Below are 13030 nucleotides of genomic sequence, written 5' to 3'. Positions count from 1 at the left end.
ATGGGGGGCCGGGGAAGTCCCTCTTTGCCCTATTTTGGTCCCAGCAATGAACCACGGAAAGTGCGCCCAAGGTTAAAGCACACGCAACCCGTCCGTCATGCAGACAAACGCTCTTTCAGGGGTCCTAATTAACTGTGGAGGCCTGACTTTCCCTCCGAATCCGGCCCCAGGTGTTGCACCTCGAGCTTCCCCTCGGCCTTCCCCTCGCCACGCAGCCTCTGAAGAGAGAAGCATCTACATACAAAGAGGCTTAAACTGCCTAGAACCTCCGAGTGACGAAGAATCACCGCCAGTCTCAACTCGTAAGCTGGGAGGCAAAACCCCAAAGCTTCCCCACCCAGGGAAAACCTTTGGCCTCAAAGGTCCTTGTGTCCGGCATAGCCGGGTCCAATAACTCTCCTTCCCGAGCCCGCGCTTACCCAATACAAGCCGGGCTACGTCCGAGGGTAACAACATGATCAAAACCGCAGCAGGAACCACAATAAGGAACAACACTCAGGTTAAAGCAAACACAGCGACAGCTCCTGCGCCGCATCTCCCGGTTCCAGTGGCGGTACTGAACCCGCGGCAATTTGTCCCGCCTCTTTCGCTTTACGCCAGCCAATCGCTTCTGCCAGAGAAAGAAAGGCGCCGAAATGAAACCCGCCTCCGTTCGCCTTTGGAACTGTCGTCACTTCCGTCCTCAGACTTGGAGGGGCGGAGATGAGGAGGGTGAGGACGATGGGTGAGAACCCCGGAGCCGGAGCCGAAGGGCGAGCCGCAAACGATAGGTCGCCGGCCATTGGTGGACGGGGCGCAGGCGCATTTGCTCCGACGGGCCGGATGTTTTGAGGGAGTGTTTTGAGCGCGGAGACCGCGTGATGCTTGGCGCGCATGGGCACACCGTGCTCTGCCGCCGCTCGGCCCTGCTTCTTCTTCCAGAGGTGGGCGCTGTGCAGTCACGCAGGGTTTGAACCGGAAGCGGGAGTAGGTACCTGCGTGGCTAACGGAGAAAAGAAGCCGTCGCCGCGGGAGGAGTCGAAAAGAGCCGAGATCTGCGCTGCAGCCATCGCTGTGGTTGATACCACTTTGACCTTCCGAGTACAACGGTAGGGGCGCAGAGGCAACGCAGAGGCTCCTGCGTTGGAAAATTCAGTCGCATGCGATCAAGTTTGTCCGCTCCCTAGACCCCCAATCTCATGCACCCCTCCAGAGCGGCCCTTGACTCTTCTCCTCACTCCATCTTTCCCTTGACTCCTTTCCTCACTCCATCTTTCCCGGCCTCTCTTCGGGTTCCTAGCGGACTTGGCCAATAACCTCATCCTTTTAAACGCCCTGAATTGAACCCTCCCTCCTGCTCATCCTCTTTTCGTGTCACCTTAGGGTTCAGATTTAACTATGCGACTTGACTAGTCATCTTTTGATCTCTCTCTCGTATTTAGTACTTTTAGTCAGCGAGCATTGATTGATATTTCAACTTCAGCCTTGCGGTTAAGAGCTTGGGCTCTGGAAGCATACGGCTGGAGTTGGAATTCTGACTGTCACTCGTGTGACCTCGCTCTACTGTCTTGTGAAGATAAGTGAGATAATCTTGACCTACGGTGAGCACTCTTGAGCGTTAGCTACTGTTATTACCAGGTACAGATAAGTAGAAAGACAACTACAATAGATGATAATGTATGTGATAGGGGAGTACTCTGATGGTAGAGGAGTGACTTTGGTTCTCTGCAAACTCAGCCTGAGACTGTCAATTCAGTTTGTGGTGAGACCTCGCAGTGTTACCTTGGCAGATGGTAGAAGCCTTCCAGATGGAAGGAAAAATGCGTGTAAAGGCACAAAGTGTAGAAGGACCCTGAAGCTCCAGAGTGACGTCTGGTATTGAATGAAATATATTTTGTGGGTTTTCAACTGCTGAAGTCGTAGGAATGGATGAGACCAAGAAAACAAAACTGTTCTTTGAGGTATGAGCGGAAGAAGAGCTATCAGGAGACTTTCGAAACAGTCATAAAGGAAGAGAATATGATCATCGCTAACATTTGCTGTGTTTCAGGCACTGTAAGCATGTATATGGGTCCTTACAGGAACTCATAGAGGTAGGTACTAGTATTGTTTTTCCTTTTCTCATTGAGAAACTGAGGTTTGAAGAGATTAGTGAACTTGCTCTAGATTATACGGTTTGTAAGTGGCTGAACCAGTATTTGAACTAATACAATCTGACTACAGAGGCCACACTCCTTAGCACTAGGAAAGAATGACATGCCAAGGGCAGAGTTATTTCTAGGAAGATGGGATATAAGCGTCATTGACAAGTTCTGCAAAGGGGTCAACTTGGTTGAGATCAAAAAAGGAACACTGAATTCGTCAATTCAGAGGCTCGTAGGAAGTAGGAAATCTGTATCTTTTCATTTGAACCTTGAGTGGAACCTAGATATTCTGGATTAATGTATAAATGAAGTTCATCTTTATGTGGTGACATTCATACTCTGGTTGATTACCTAATAGTTCCTCTGCCTTCTTTCAGTTCCGCCAACATACTGTGTGCTTTTACATTGTAGAACCCTTTGGCTGTGCTAGTTTCCTTCCCTGAAGTGTTGGTCCTCTAGCCCTTTTTTGGTTTGGCACCAGTTAGTTCAGATCTTGGCTTTATTATAAACTCCTCTGAGATATGTTCCCTGACAATTTATCTAAAATGATCCTCTCTACAGTTATTTTCTATCACTGTATTTTTGTTTCCTCAGAGGCATACATCACAATTTGGAATTATGCATTGATTTATCAGTTTACTTGTTTACTGTCACTCTGCTGCCCAGATATGACTCCATGAGGGTAGGATTTGTATCTGTTTAGTTCATTATTTGTCTAGCTATACGTAGTAAATATTGTTTGCATCTATCAGTGAATGAACATCTTCTGTTTATGTAGATAATACTGAACTGTTTTGTTTTCTTCAAAGTAATCATTAAGAAACTGAAGGTAAGAAAAACAAGTTCAAAGAAGTCACACCATGGGGAAAAAAAAAGTCAAGTTTAGGGCTGCCTCTTCTGGGAAGTGTCAAATCTTTAGTATATTTAGGAATAAAGGTGCTAGCCCTTATGGTTCTTTGGATATTGCTAAGGTATTTTCGTTGGTTACATTACCAGCTTCATTTTCCTTATTGACTTCAAGAGGGCTTTAAACTGAAATTGAAGAAGTAAGAAAATTCCTAGATAGCCGGGCGCGGTGGCTCAAGCCTGTAATCCCAGCACTTTGGGGCACGAGGCGGATCGAGTCAGAAAGATCATCCCACAGCTAACAAGGTGAAACCAGATCTCTACTAAAAAATACAAAAAAACCCAACCCAGGAGGCGAGGTGGGGCCTGTGAGTCCCAGCTACTCCCGAGCTGTGAGGGCAGGAGAATGGCGTGAACCGGGGCTGAGGAGCTTGCAGTGAGCTGAGATCCGACCACTGCACTCCAGCCTGGGCAACAGAAGCAGAACAGTCTCAAAAAAAAAAAAAAAAAAAAAAAAAAAAAAAAAGAAAATTCCTAGATAAAACCATAAGGAATAGAAAAACAAAAATGATAATACTTGTCCACAGGAAGTATATAATCAAATGAAAAGGACTCAAATAACAATCTGTAATCTATAGCAGAGTAAAGTGGAGGTTGTCATAGTGTTGGGGGATGGGGAGGTCAGAAGAACCACCAGTGAATACAAAAGGAGAAGAGAATCAGAGCCGTCTGCTAATAAAATGGGTAGTCAGCCCCTTTTTTTTTTTTTTTTTTTGAGACAGAGTTTTTCTGTGTTGCCCAGGCTGAGTGCAATTGTGTGATCTCAGCTAACTGCAACTTCTGCTTCTTGGGTTCAAGTGAGTCTCCTGCCTCAGTCTCCCCAATGGCTAGGATTACAGGCATGTGCTACCACACCTGGCTAATTTTTGTATTTTTCGTAGAGACGGAGTTTCACCATGTTGGCCAGGCTGGCTGATCTTGAACTTCTGACTTCGTGAAATGCTCACCTCGGCCTCCCAGAATGCTGGGATTACAGGCATGAGCCACTGCGCCAGGCCCGGGTAGTCAGCTCTTACTGAGAATATTCAAAGACAGGGCATTCATTTTGTAGGAGACATTCCTTCCTTTATTGGAAGATTGGACCTGTTCTCTTAGTTCCTCCCAATTTTGAGATTTTGTGAGATTGAATCGGGACAGAAAAACATACTTGATCTTGAAAGATTAAGTAGAATTTAGATGTATGGATAGGAGAAGGACTTTACCTTTTTACATCTTGAGTTGTAAGTATGTGTAGGTATAATATACATAAATATATGTATTTTTTTTGTTTACAGACATTCATAGTCTAATAAAAAAACTTCTTTGTATCATGTAAAGGTTTAGATCAGAACTAGTAAAACAGAATGCTGTTTCTTTTTTCTTTTCTATTTTAGGTTCTGGGGGTAGATGTGCGGGTTTGTTACATGGGTAAATTGCATGTTTTTGAGGCTTGGTGTACGAATGATCCTGTCACTCAGGTAGTGAGCATAGTACCTGATAAGTAGCGCTTCAAGCCATACCTCTCTCTCTCTGTCCCTCAAACAGTCCCCAGTGTCAGTTTTTCCCATCTTTGTGTCCATGTTGAAATACTGTTCTTATTAGATTATTTTGAAGGACATCAAAAGAGAGTTTGATTATATCAGAAGCCCCCAAAAGAAGAGAGCTACTACAGTGGAATCAAGACATAGTAAAATATAGTTGATCCTTGACATTTGCAAAGGATACCACCATAGCATAGAATTTCCTTTTAAAACAGAAATATTTTACTCCTATCGTTATGTGTTAAATAAGAGCCTTAATTACCAGTCGAGATGGAAGTGGTAGGCAAAGCTTACTAGCTCTGATAGCCTCCTACTTATCAGTTCCAAAGCATGTTTTAAGCCTTTGGCTCAGCAAAATGACACATCTCTCCATATGAGCAAGAGTGCTTTTTTCTTTTTTTTTTTTCTTTGAGACGTAGTCTTGCTCTGTCACCAGGCTGGAGTGCAGTAGTGCGATCTCTGCTCACTGCAACCTCCGCCTCCCGGGTACAAGTGATTATTCTGCCTCAGCCTCCTGAGTAGCTGGGACTACAAGCATGCACCACCATGCCCAGCCAAGAGTGCTTTTAAATAATTCATTGTCAATGTTAAATTCTTGAGTACTCATTTCCTTATTTGCCTGGCTGTTTTCTATTTATCTTTCATGTCTGAATTTAAATGTCATGTTTCTTTGGTCTCAGAGGAATAAAAAGTAAATATACTTCCCCCGTCTCCCACCCCAATGGAGTCTTCCTCTGTCGCCCAGGCTGGAGTACTGTGGCTCGATCTTTGCTCACTGAAAGCTCTGCCTCCAGGGTTCGAGCGATTCTCCTGCCTCAGCCTCCTGAGTAGCTGGGATAACAGGCGTGTGAGAACAAGCCCGGCTAATTTTTGTATTTTTAGTAGAGACAGGGTTTCAACATGTTGGCCAGGCTGGTTGAACTCCTGACCTTGTGATCCTCCCACCTTGGCCTCCCAAAGTGCTGAGATTACAGGCGTGAGCCACCGCACCCAGTGTAAATTATACTTTTATTTTAATCCTGCTACCACTGCAAGCAAGGCAAACATTTTTGTGTTACAGCATTGCTTGTATAGATTTTAAGAAAATCTCATTTTAAATATGGAAATGTTAAGAAAAATTATTGTGTCTTTGATGAGAATATGCTTCTAATTGTACGGTTAAATCTATAAATATTGCAGTATAAAATAATTATATATACACATTTTTTCACACCTCTCTGTATATACGCATATATATATGCATATATATACCTATATTTTTTTTTGCAGACAGTGATGTGTGTTCTGAAATTGTGAACCATGAGTCTAGCACTTAATGATCTGCTTATTTGCTGCCGTCAACTAGAACATGATAGAGCTACAGAACGAAAGGTAGTAAATTACTTAAATTCAATTTTTCCTTGAAATAAGTGTGATTAGTAACCCATTATTACTTCCTTTTTATTTTCAGAAAGAAGTTGAGAAATTTAAGCGCCTGATTCGAGATCCTGAAACAATTATACATCTAGATCGGCATTCAGATTCCAAACAAGGAAAATATTTGAATTGGGATGCTGTTTTTAGGTATTCTATTCAAATTTATTTTACTGTCTTCGTTTTTCTCTTTCATATTTATTTCTGTTGTGATATTATTTTTGTGTGTCTTAACATTTGTCTTTGTTTCCTATATATTATTATGCCTTGCATATGAATTTGGCATTTAATATTTATCCAAAACATAATTTTTAAAGCTTGTTCATATAGAAACTTAAAAATTATAAATTATTTCTTCAATAAAATGTTTTAGACATATCTCACTCAAAATTGAGAGAGAATTTCTCTGATTTTAATTAGTTCACAAGACTTCAGATTAGAGAAAAAAATTATAATAAATGTTTGGATATTACTTTCACACCTTTAAATATTGCTCTGATTATAAGTAAATGCCACGTGTTAAATTGTAATAAAACAAGTAAAAGGAAGATTGGAATACTTGTACGTGAATTTGGTTAAAAACAAAGAAAACCTCAAACAATGAAAAAACAAAACTGATTGCTGGACAGCAATCAGTTAAACCAACAGGGTTGATGCATTTTTACATTGAGACATCATTTTCAACCATGAAATCCATTTATAACTAGAAACAGATTGTAAGAATTAGGAAAGATGAATAAAGTATTTTAAATACTGAGAGTATTAAATAAACTAGAAATAACATTTGTTGTCACGAGGGAGTATGTATTTAGTCGTCCTTCAGTGTTTACGACAGATTCTGTTTTATTTTTAGCTCCTATTTGGTATTAGATTGTTGCAGATTTGAATGCATATAAAATGAAACATACATGCCCTTTTTCCTCTGGCTTTCTAGTTTATTTTAAATACAACAAATATAACCTGAAGATGAATACTATTTTGTATAAGCTGATCTGGTAGGTCAAATATGTACCTGGCACTCCTGGCTAGTTATGAATATCTTCTAGGCAGGGTCATTTAATGGCTAGCAACATTACCAACTGCCTAAGAAAGAGATAGATCCAGTACAGAATAACAGAAGGAGTTGAGAGAGGATTGAGAGGGTCCTTACTAGCACTGTGAGCTTTTAATGATAAATTTAGAAAGCAGGCAGTAAAGCAGTAGAAAGTCATAGAAGATTAAGGGCTTTGCAAACCAGACATTAAATTGGTCTTATAGGCGTTAGGCCTTGAAAGAGAGATTTAATTGTTTTATTTGTTTTATTCAGCTGGTATAGTAATCTAAGCAAGGTAGTTTAAAAGTTGCTCTTTGTGATGGCATGAACAGCTTTCGAAATTATTATAATTTAAGGATTCAACGAGTTTCTGAAATTGTATTTTGTTTTCTTGAAGATTTTTACAGAAATATATTCAGAAAGAAACAGAATGTCTGAGAATAGCAAAACCAAATGTATCAGCCTCAACACAAGCCTCCAGGCAGAAAAAGATGCAGGAAATCAGTAGTTTGGTCAAATACTTCATCAAATGTGCAAACAGAAGTAAGTGATGTTATAAATTATAAATAAATGGCTTAACAGATTACTGTTGCATGAGTTTTTTTTTTTCAGATCATTTTAAGGACTTAACTGTTGTATAAGTTTGTTCTAAATATAATAAGATTAAAAATTGAGTGCAAATACATATAATGATTTTTATTTTTATTAAAAGGTTTTTTTTTTTTTTTTTTTTTAAGGCTAGTCAAGTGAAGCAGTGGGAGTGGAGAAGTAACAAAGAAATCTGTAACTGGTTGTGATCAATTAGTTGTGAAGACCACTGCACTTAGGCCAGCCTGATTTTTAATCTTACTGGTTCAAATATTTGGGGAAATTTATTCAAGCATAGAATGACAGAAATCTGAGGATTGAAGGGATTTATTTATTTAAGAGATAGGGCGTTGCTCTGTTACCCAGGCTAGAGTGCAATGGTGTGATGATAGCTCACTGCAGGCTCAAGCTTCTCAGTTCCTAAGTGATCCTCCTGTCTTGGCCTCCTTGTAGCTAGGACTACAGATGTGCATCACCATGCCAGGCTAATTTTTTTTTTTTAGTTGATGTTATTTCACTGTTTTGCCCAGGCTGAACTTGAACTCCTGACCTCAAGCAGTCCTCCCCCTGCTCAGCCTCCCTAGTTATTGGTATTGCAGATGTGAGCTGCCATGCCCAGTGAAGGAATTAAAAATTACTGTTTTAACTACCCAGTCTTGGATGCCCTCTATACATCCCTAGCCTTTAGGTAGAAGTGCAGTCTTAATGATTGAATATACTTTCAAGGCTTTCTTTTGCATCTTTGAATAGTATTAAGAGTATTAAAAACTGGCCGGATGCAGTGGCTCACTCCTGTAATCCCAGCACTTTGGGAGGCCAAGGCAGGCCACCTGAGGTCAGGAGATCCAAGACCAGCCTGACCAACATGGCGAAACCCCGTCTCTACTAAAAATACAAAAATTAACTGGGCATGGTGGCGCATGCCTGTAATTCCAGCTACTTGGGAGGCTGAGGCACTAGAATTGCTTGAACCCGGGAGGCAGAGGTTGTAGTGAGCTGAGATTACGCCACTATACTCCATCCTGGGCGACAGCGAGACTCTCAAAAAAAAAAGTATTAAAAACCTGTCTTTTGTTACTGCTTCTCCCTTCTGAGAGTATATCAAAAACTCCTGTTTATTTTTTTAGTGTGACATCCTTAGAGATGTTTGAAGGTAGCCACAATATTTCCTGAGTCCTCATCTCTAAAGTTCATAAACTCACTCTCTTTAGCTCATGTGACCTAGGTTTTATGCCACTCTCCTCTGAATATTTTTCAGTTTAATTATCTGTCTTGAAGTGTGGGCCTCTACGTACAGGGAAGAGGCCAGAAAAACAAACAGAAAGTGTGGGACTCATTTTTTTAAATACAATATCTTGCTCTGTAGCCCAGGCTGGAATACCGTGGTGTGATCTTGGCTCACTGCAATCCCCTTCTCCCAGGCTCAGGTGATCCTCCTGCCTCAGCCTCCCAAGTAGCTGGGACTATAGGCACGGGCCACCATGTCTGGCTAATTATTGTATTTTTAGTAGAGACAGGGTATCACTGTGTTGGCCAGGCTGGTCTCAAACTCCTGACCTCAAGTGATTTTCCCACCTTGGCCTCCTGAAATGCTGGGATTATAGGCGTGAGCCATTGCACCTGGCCCAGGACTCAATCTTTTAGGTATATTCTGATTAGTACAGAGAGAAGCAAGTCTTGCTTATCTTTCATTCTGCACTTTTACTGATTCATTCTAAGATCATGTGAGCTTCCTTGGCTGTCAGAACCAACACTTAATTGACATTGTACTTACTATGATTTGAGGAAAAAAACAACCACAAAAAAGATTTTTTTTCTCCTGATGAGCCAGATAGTTCCCATCTTTAACTTGTACAATTAATATTGTGAAGAGTTGATTTTTTGGAACCAAAATGCAGGATCCTGGTAAGCTTTTGTAAGGAAATGGGCTTTATACATACTGAAAAGCTAGAGGCAGAAATGTGTGTTCAGGGACTCCTGGGCTCTTCATAGATAAGGATGTTGTTTTGTGATACCAACTCTTAGGAATCAGAAGGGTGGGGCACGGTTGCTCACACCTGTAATCCCGGCACTTTGGGAAGCTGAGGCAGGCGGATTACCTGAGGTCAGGAGTTCGAGACCAGCCTGGCCAATATAGCGAAACCCCGTGTCTACTGAAAATACAAAAAATAGCTGGGTGTGGTGGCGGGTGCCTGTAATCCCAGCTACTCGGGAGGCCGAGGCAGGAGAATTGCTTGAACCCGGGAGGTGGAGGTTGCAGTGAGCTGAGATCGTGCCATTGCACTCCAGCCTGGGCAACAAGAGCAAAACTCTGTCTCAAAAAAAAAAAAAAAAAAATCAGGAGAGCGTCCAAATTGGTAAATATTTAGTACAAGTATGCAGATTATTAGTGAATGATATTTCAGAATAGTGGTATGAGACTTGAGTCCAAAGTATAATTGTTTAGTCAATTTTCCACCTCCTCTGAGATGCCAGCTTGTGTGGATAAGTTCAACCCCTTGTCAGAGACTCCAGCAGAGACAAAGGAAAACTACACCGAAATATTCTGCACCCACTTTGCTCTGTGTGGTAACTTTGTATCCAGTAAAATATTGTATTTGCTAGTAACGCTGGGATGTAGTAGGTACTTACTGAAAGAGTGAATGTGAGAGAAAGATAACACGGCAATTTTGTAACCCACCAGAAAAGTTTGCAGCGTGTACAGTAGTTTTGCCTTGCAGTGAACAAACCTTTTAATTGCAAAATTAACAAAGGAGATTACATTTGAAAATGCATCAGCATGTTGTTTATAAGAAAGAGATGGTGAAATTATCAATGCAGATCATTTAAGTAGTTGAAAATGTGTGTTTTTATTTACAGTTTCCTTTTCTTTCAAATTTGACTTTGTAACTTAAACCTTTTTAATCTTGGGGCAAAACCAGGGAGTTACTATTCCCTCACCCCACCTCAGTTTTTGTTTTTTTTTTTTTTCCAAAAGATTGGAGGGTTGATGGAAATTTAACATATGTCTAGACTTTGGCACTCTTACTTAGTATTGTTATCCTAGGTATGATGAAAGAAATAGAGATTAGAAAAAAAAGAAGTAAAAGGCAGCTGAGAAGAAGCAAGTAAGCAAATATTATGATTTCTCTCCTTTTTTTTTTTTTTTTGAGACAGAGTCTTGCTTTGTTGCCCAGGCTGGAGTGCAGTGGTGCAATCTCGGCTTTCTGCAGCTTCTTCCTCCTGGGCGCAAGCAGTTCTCCTGCGTCATCCTCTATAGTAGCTGGGAATATAGGCACATGCTGCCAGGCCCGGGTAATTTTTGTATTTTTAGTAGAGGTGAGGGTTTTGCCATGTCGGCCAAGGTGGTCTCAAACTCCTGGCCTCAAGTGATCTGCTTGCCTCTGCCTCCCAAAATGCTGGGATTATAGGTGTGAGCCACCACACCCAGCCTGTTGTTCATTTCTTTTCTTATCTTTTTTTTGCGACAGAGTTTTGCTCTTGTTGCTCAGGCTAGAGTGCAATGGCACCATCTCGGATCACTGCAACCTCTGCCTCCTGGGCTCAAGCGATTCTCCCGCCTCAGCCTCCCAAGTAGCTGGGATTACAGGCATGCCCCACCATGCCCAGCTAATTTTGTATTTTTAGTAGAGATGAGGTTTCACCATGTTGGTCAGGCTTGTCTCGAACTCCTGACCTCAAGTGATCCACCCACCTTGTTGTCCCAAGGGGATGCCGGGATTATCGGCGTGAGCCACTGTGCCCAGCCTGTTCATTTCTTTATGTTAGCATTTGTCTGCTTTTGTACAAAGCTTAAATAGAGTCTAGATAATGTAAAACTCAGCTGTGAAAAATGTTAAATTCCCTAAAATTCCTGAAAGTCTCTGCAGGTAGGTTGGGCACAGTGGCTCATGCCTCTACTCCTAGTACTTTGTGAGGCCGAGGCAAGCAGATTGCTTGAGCACAGGATTTTGAGACCAACCTGGGTAACATGGTGAGACCTCGTCTCTACAAAAACACAAAAATTAGCCAGGTGTGGTGGTGACCACTTATAGTCCCAGCTTCTTAGGAGGCTTACGGAAGAAGATCGCTTGAGCCCAGGAGGCAGTGGTTGCAGTGAGCCAAGATCATGCTACCGCACTCCAACCTGGGTGACAGAGTGAGATCCTGTGTCCAAAAAAAAGAAAAAGAAGTCTCTGCAGGCAACTTAGTTGTACTCTTAAGAAAGATTTGATCCCAGAAGTTTGAGACCAACCTGGGCAACATAGGGAGACCCCATCTCTACAAACACTTAAAAAATTAGCTGGGTGCAGTGGTGCTTGCCTGTAGTGGGTGGATCCCTTAAGTCCAGGAGGTCAAGGCTGCAGTGAGTCGTGATGGGGCCACTGCACTCCAGCATGGGTGCCAGAGCGAGACTCTGTCTCAAAAACAAGCAAAACAATGAAAAAATGTCAACACATTACTTGAAATACTTCTCATTTTTGGTAGGGGAGGGAGACATATTGGGATAAAGGACATAGAAAAATAAGATTTTATTGTAATATTCTGTAGTTATTCAACACAAATTAATTTTTATTGAGCATTTGCTATTAGGGCAGTCACTGGGCTTTTATGTCAGAATATAGAGATTAATTCCTTTCCTTAAGGATCTAATAATGCAATGGATGTTTCAGATTAGAAAAATGTTACAAGGACTGTAAGAGAGGTGCACAGGGTACTAGAAAGAAGGATCACATGGTTGTGCATTTCATAATTGGACAGTGCCTAAAATTATGAAATGAGCCATAAGTGAAGATGGTTTTGCAGTTATATCACTGTATATTTATTTACCATAGTCTGATACTTGTGAATATAACTAGTTTCATCATACGAAAACCCTAATCCAGAATATATTGATATTTACATGAGTTGTGCTCTGCTCATAGTTATAGCAATAAATATATTCAATTTTAAGATTGTCAGTATTGAAAAATGGCATTTCTGCTGTGACATAAATATAATTTACTGAAAATGAGAATTATTTTTAAATGTAATTTTGTTACCTTCAAGAATACGTGTCTAGTAACGCTGAGTTTTCAGAATCTCTAATAAGTAAATAATATGCTGTTAAAAATGACAATGGGAGTCAGGCACAGTGGCTCATACCTATAGTCTCAGCACTTTGGGAGGCCAAGACAGGAGAATCCCTTGAGCTTAGGAGTTCAAGACCAGCCTGGGGAACATTGTGAGAGATTCTGTCTCTATGAAAAATTTGTGAAATTAGCTGGGCATGGTGGCACAACATCGATAGTCCCAGGTACTCAGGAGGCTGAAGTGGGAGGATCCCTGGAGCCTGAGAGGTTGAGGCTGCTGTTGGGTGTGACCATGCCACTGTACACCAGCCTGGGTGATAGAGCGAGACCGTGTCTTAAAAAAAAAAAAATTACAACCTGAGGTATTTGTATGCCATAAATGCTATTATAGGACTT

General features: G+C 41.3%; 2 protein-coding genes across 13 annotated transcripts in view; one reads left to right on the top strand and one right to left on the bottom strand.

The window, feature by feature from the left end:
* LOC101020059 (protein NPAT) overlaps positions 1-626 on the bottom strand; it is a 61777-nt gene extending 61151 nt beyond the window's left edge. The window contains exon 1 of one of the 3 annotated variants that reach the window (XM_031652994.1): positions 420-626. In XM_031652994.1, coding sequence (XP_031508854.1) covers positions 420-456 — 37 coding nt within the window. In that variant the 5' untranslated portion in view covers positions 457-626. The remainder of the gene's footprint in view (positions 1-419) is intronic. The other 2 variants (XM_031652992.1, XM_031652993.1) reach the window with 2 other exon arrangements.
* Positions 627-733: 107 nt separating this feature from the next.
* ATM (ATM serine/threonine kinase) overlaps positions 734-13030 on the top strand; it is a 134177-nt gene continuing 121880 nt past the window's right edge. For 3 of the 10 annotated variants that reach the window (XR_004177373.1, XM_031652990.1, XM_031652987.1), the window contains exons 1-4: positions 739-1088; positions 5819-5920; positions 6000-6112; positions 7393-7538. Coding sequence is in view for 8 of the 10 variants with exons in the window: in XM_031652990.1 (XP_031508850.1) it covers positions 5849-5920; positions 6000-6112; positions 7393-7538 (331 nt within the window). In the remaining 2 variants the exon portion in view is untranslated. The other 7 variants (XM_021926503.2, XM_021926505.2, XM_031652988.1 and 4 more) reach the window with 6 other exon arrangements.

This window comes from Papio anubis, chromosome 12 (assembly GCF_008728515.1).
Source record: "Papio anubis isolate 15944 chromosome 12, Panubis1.0, whole genome shotgun sequence".
Taxonomy (NCBI): Eukaryota; Metazoa; Chordata; class Mammalia; order Primates; family Cercopithecidae; genus Papio; species Papio anubis.
This window is presented reverse-complemented; position numbering and strand designations above follow the sequence as displayed.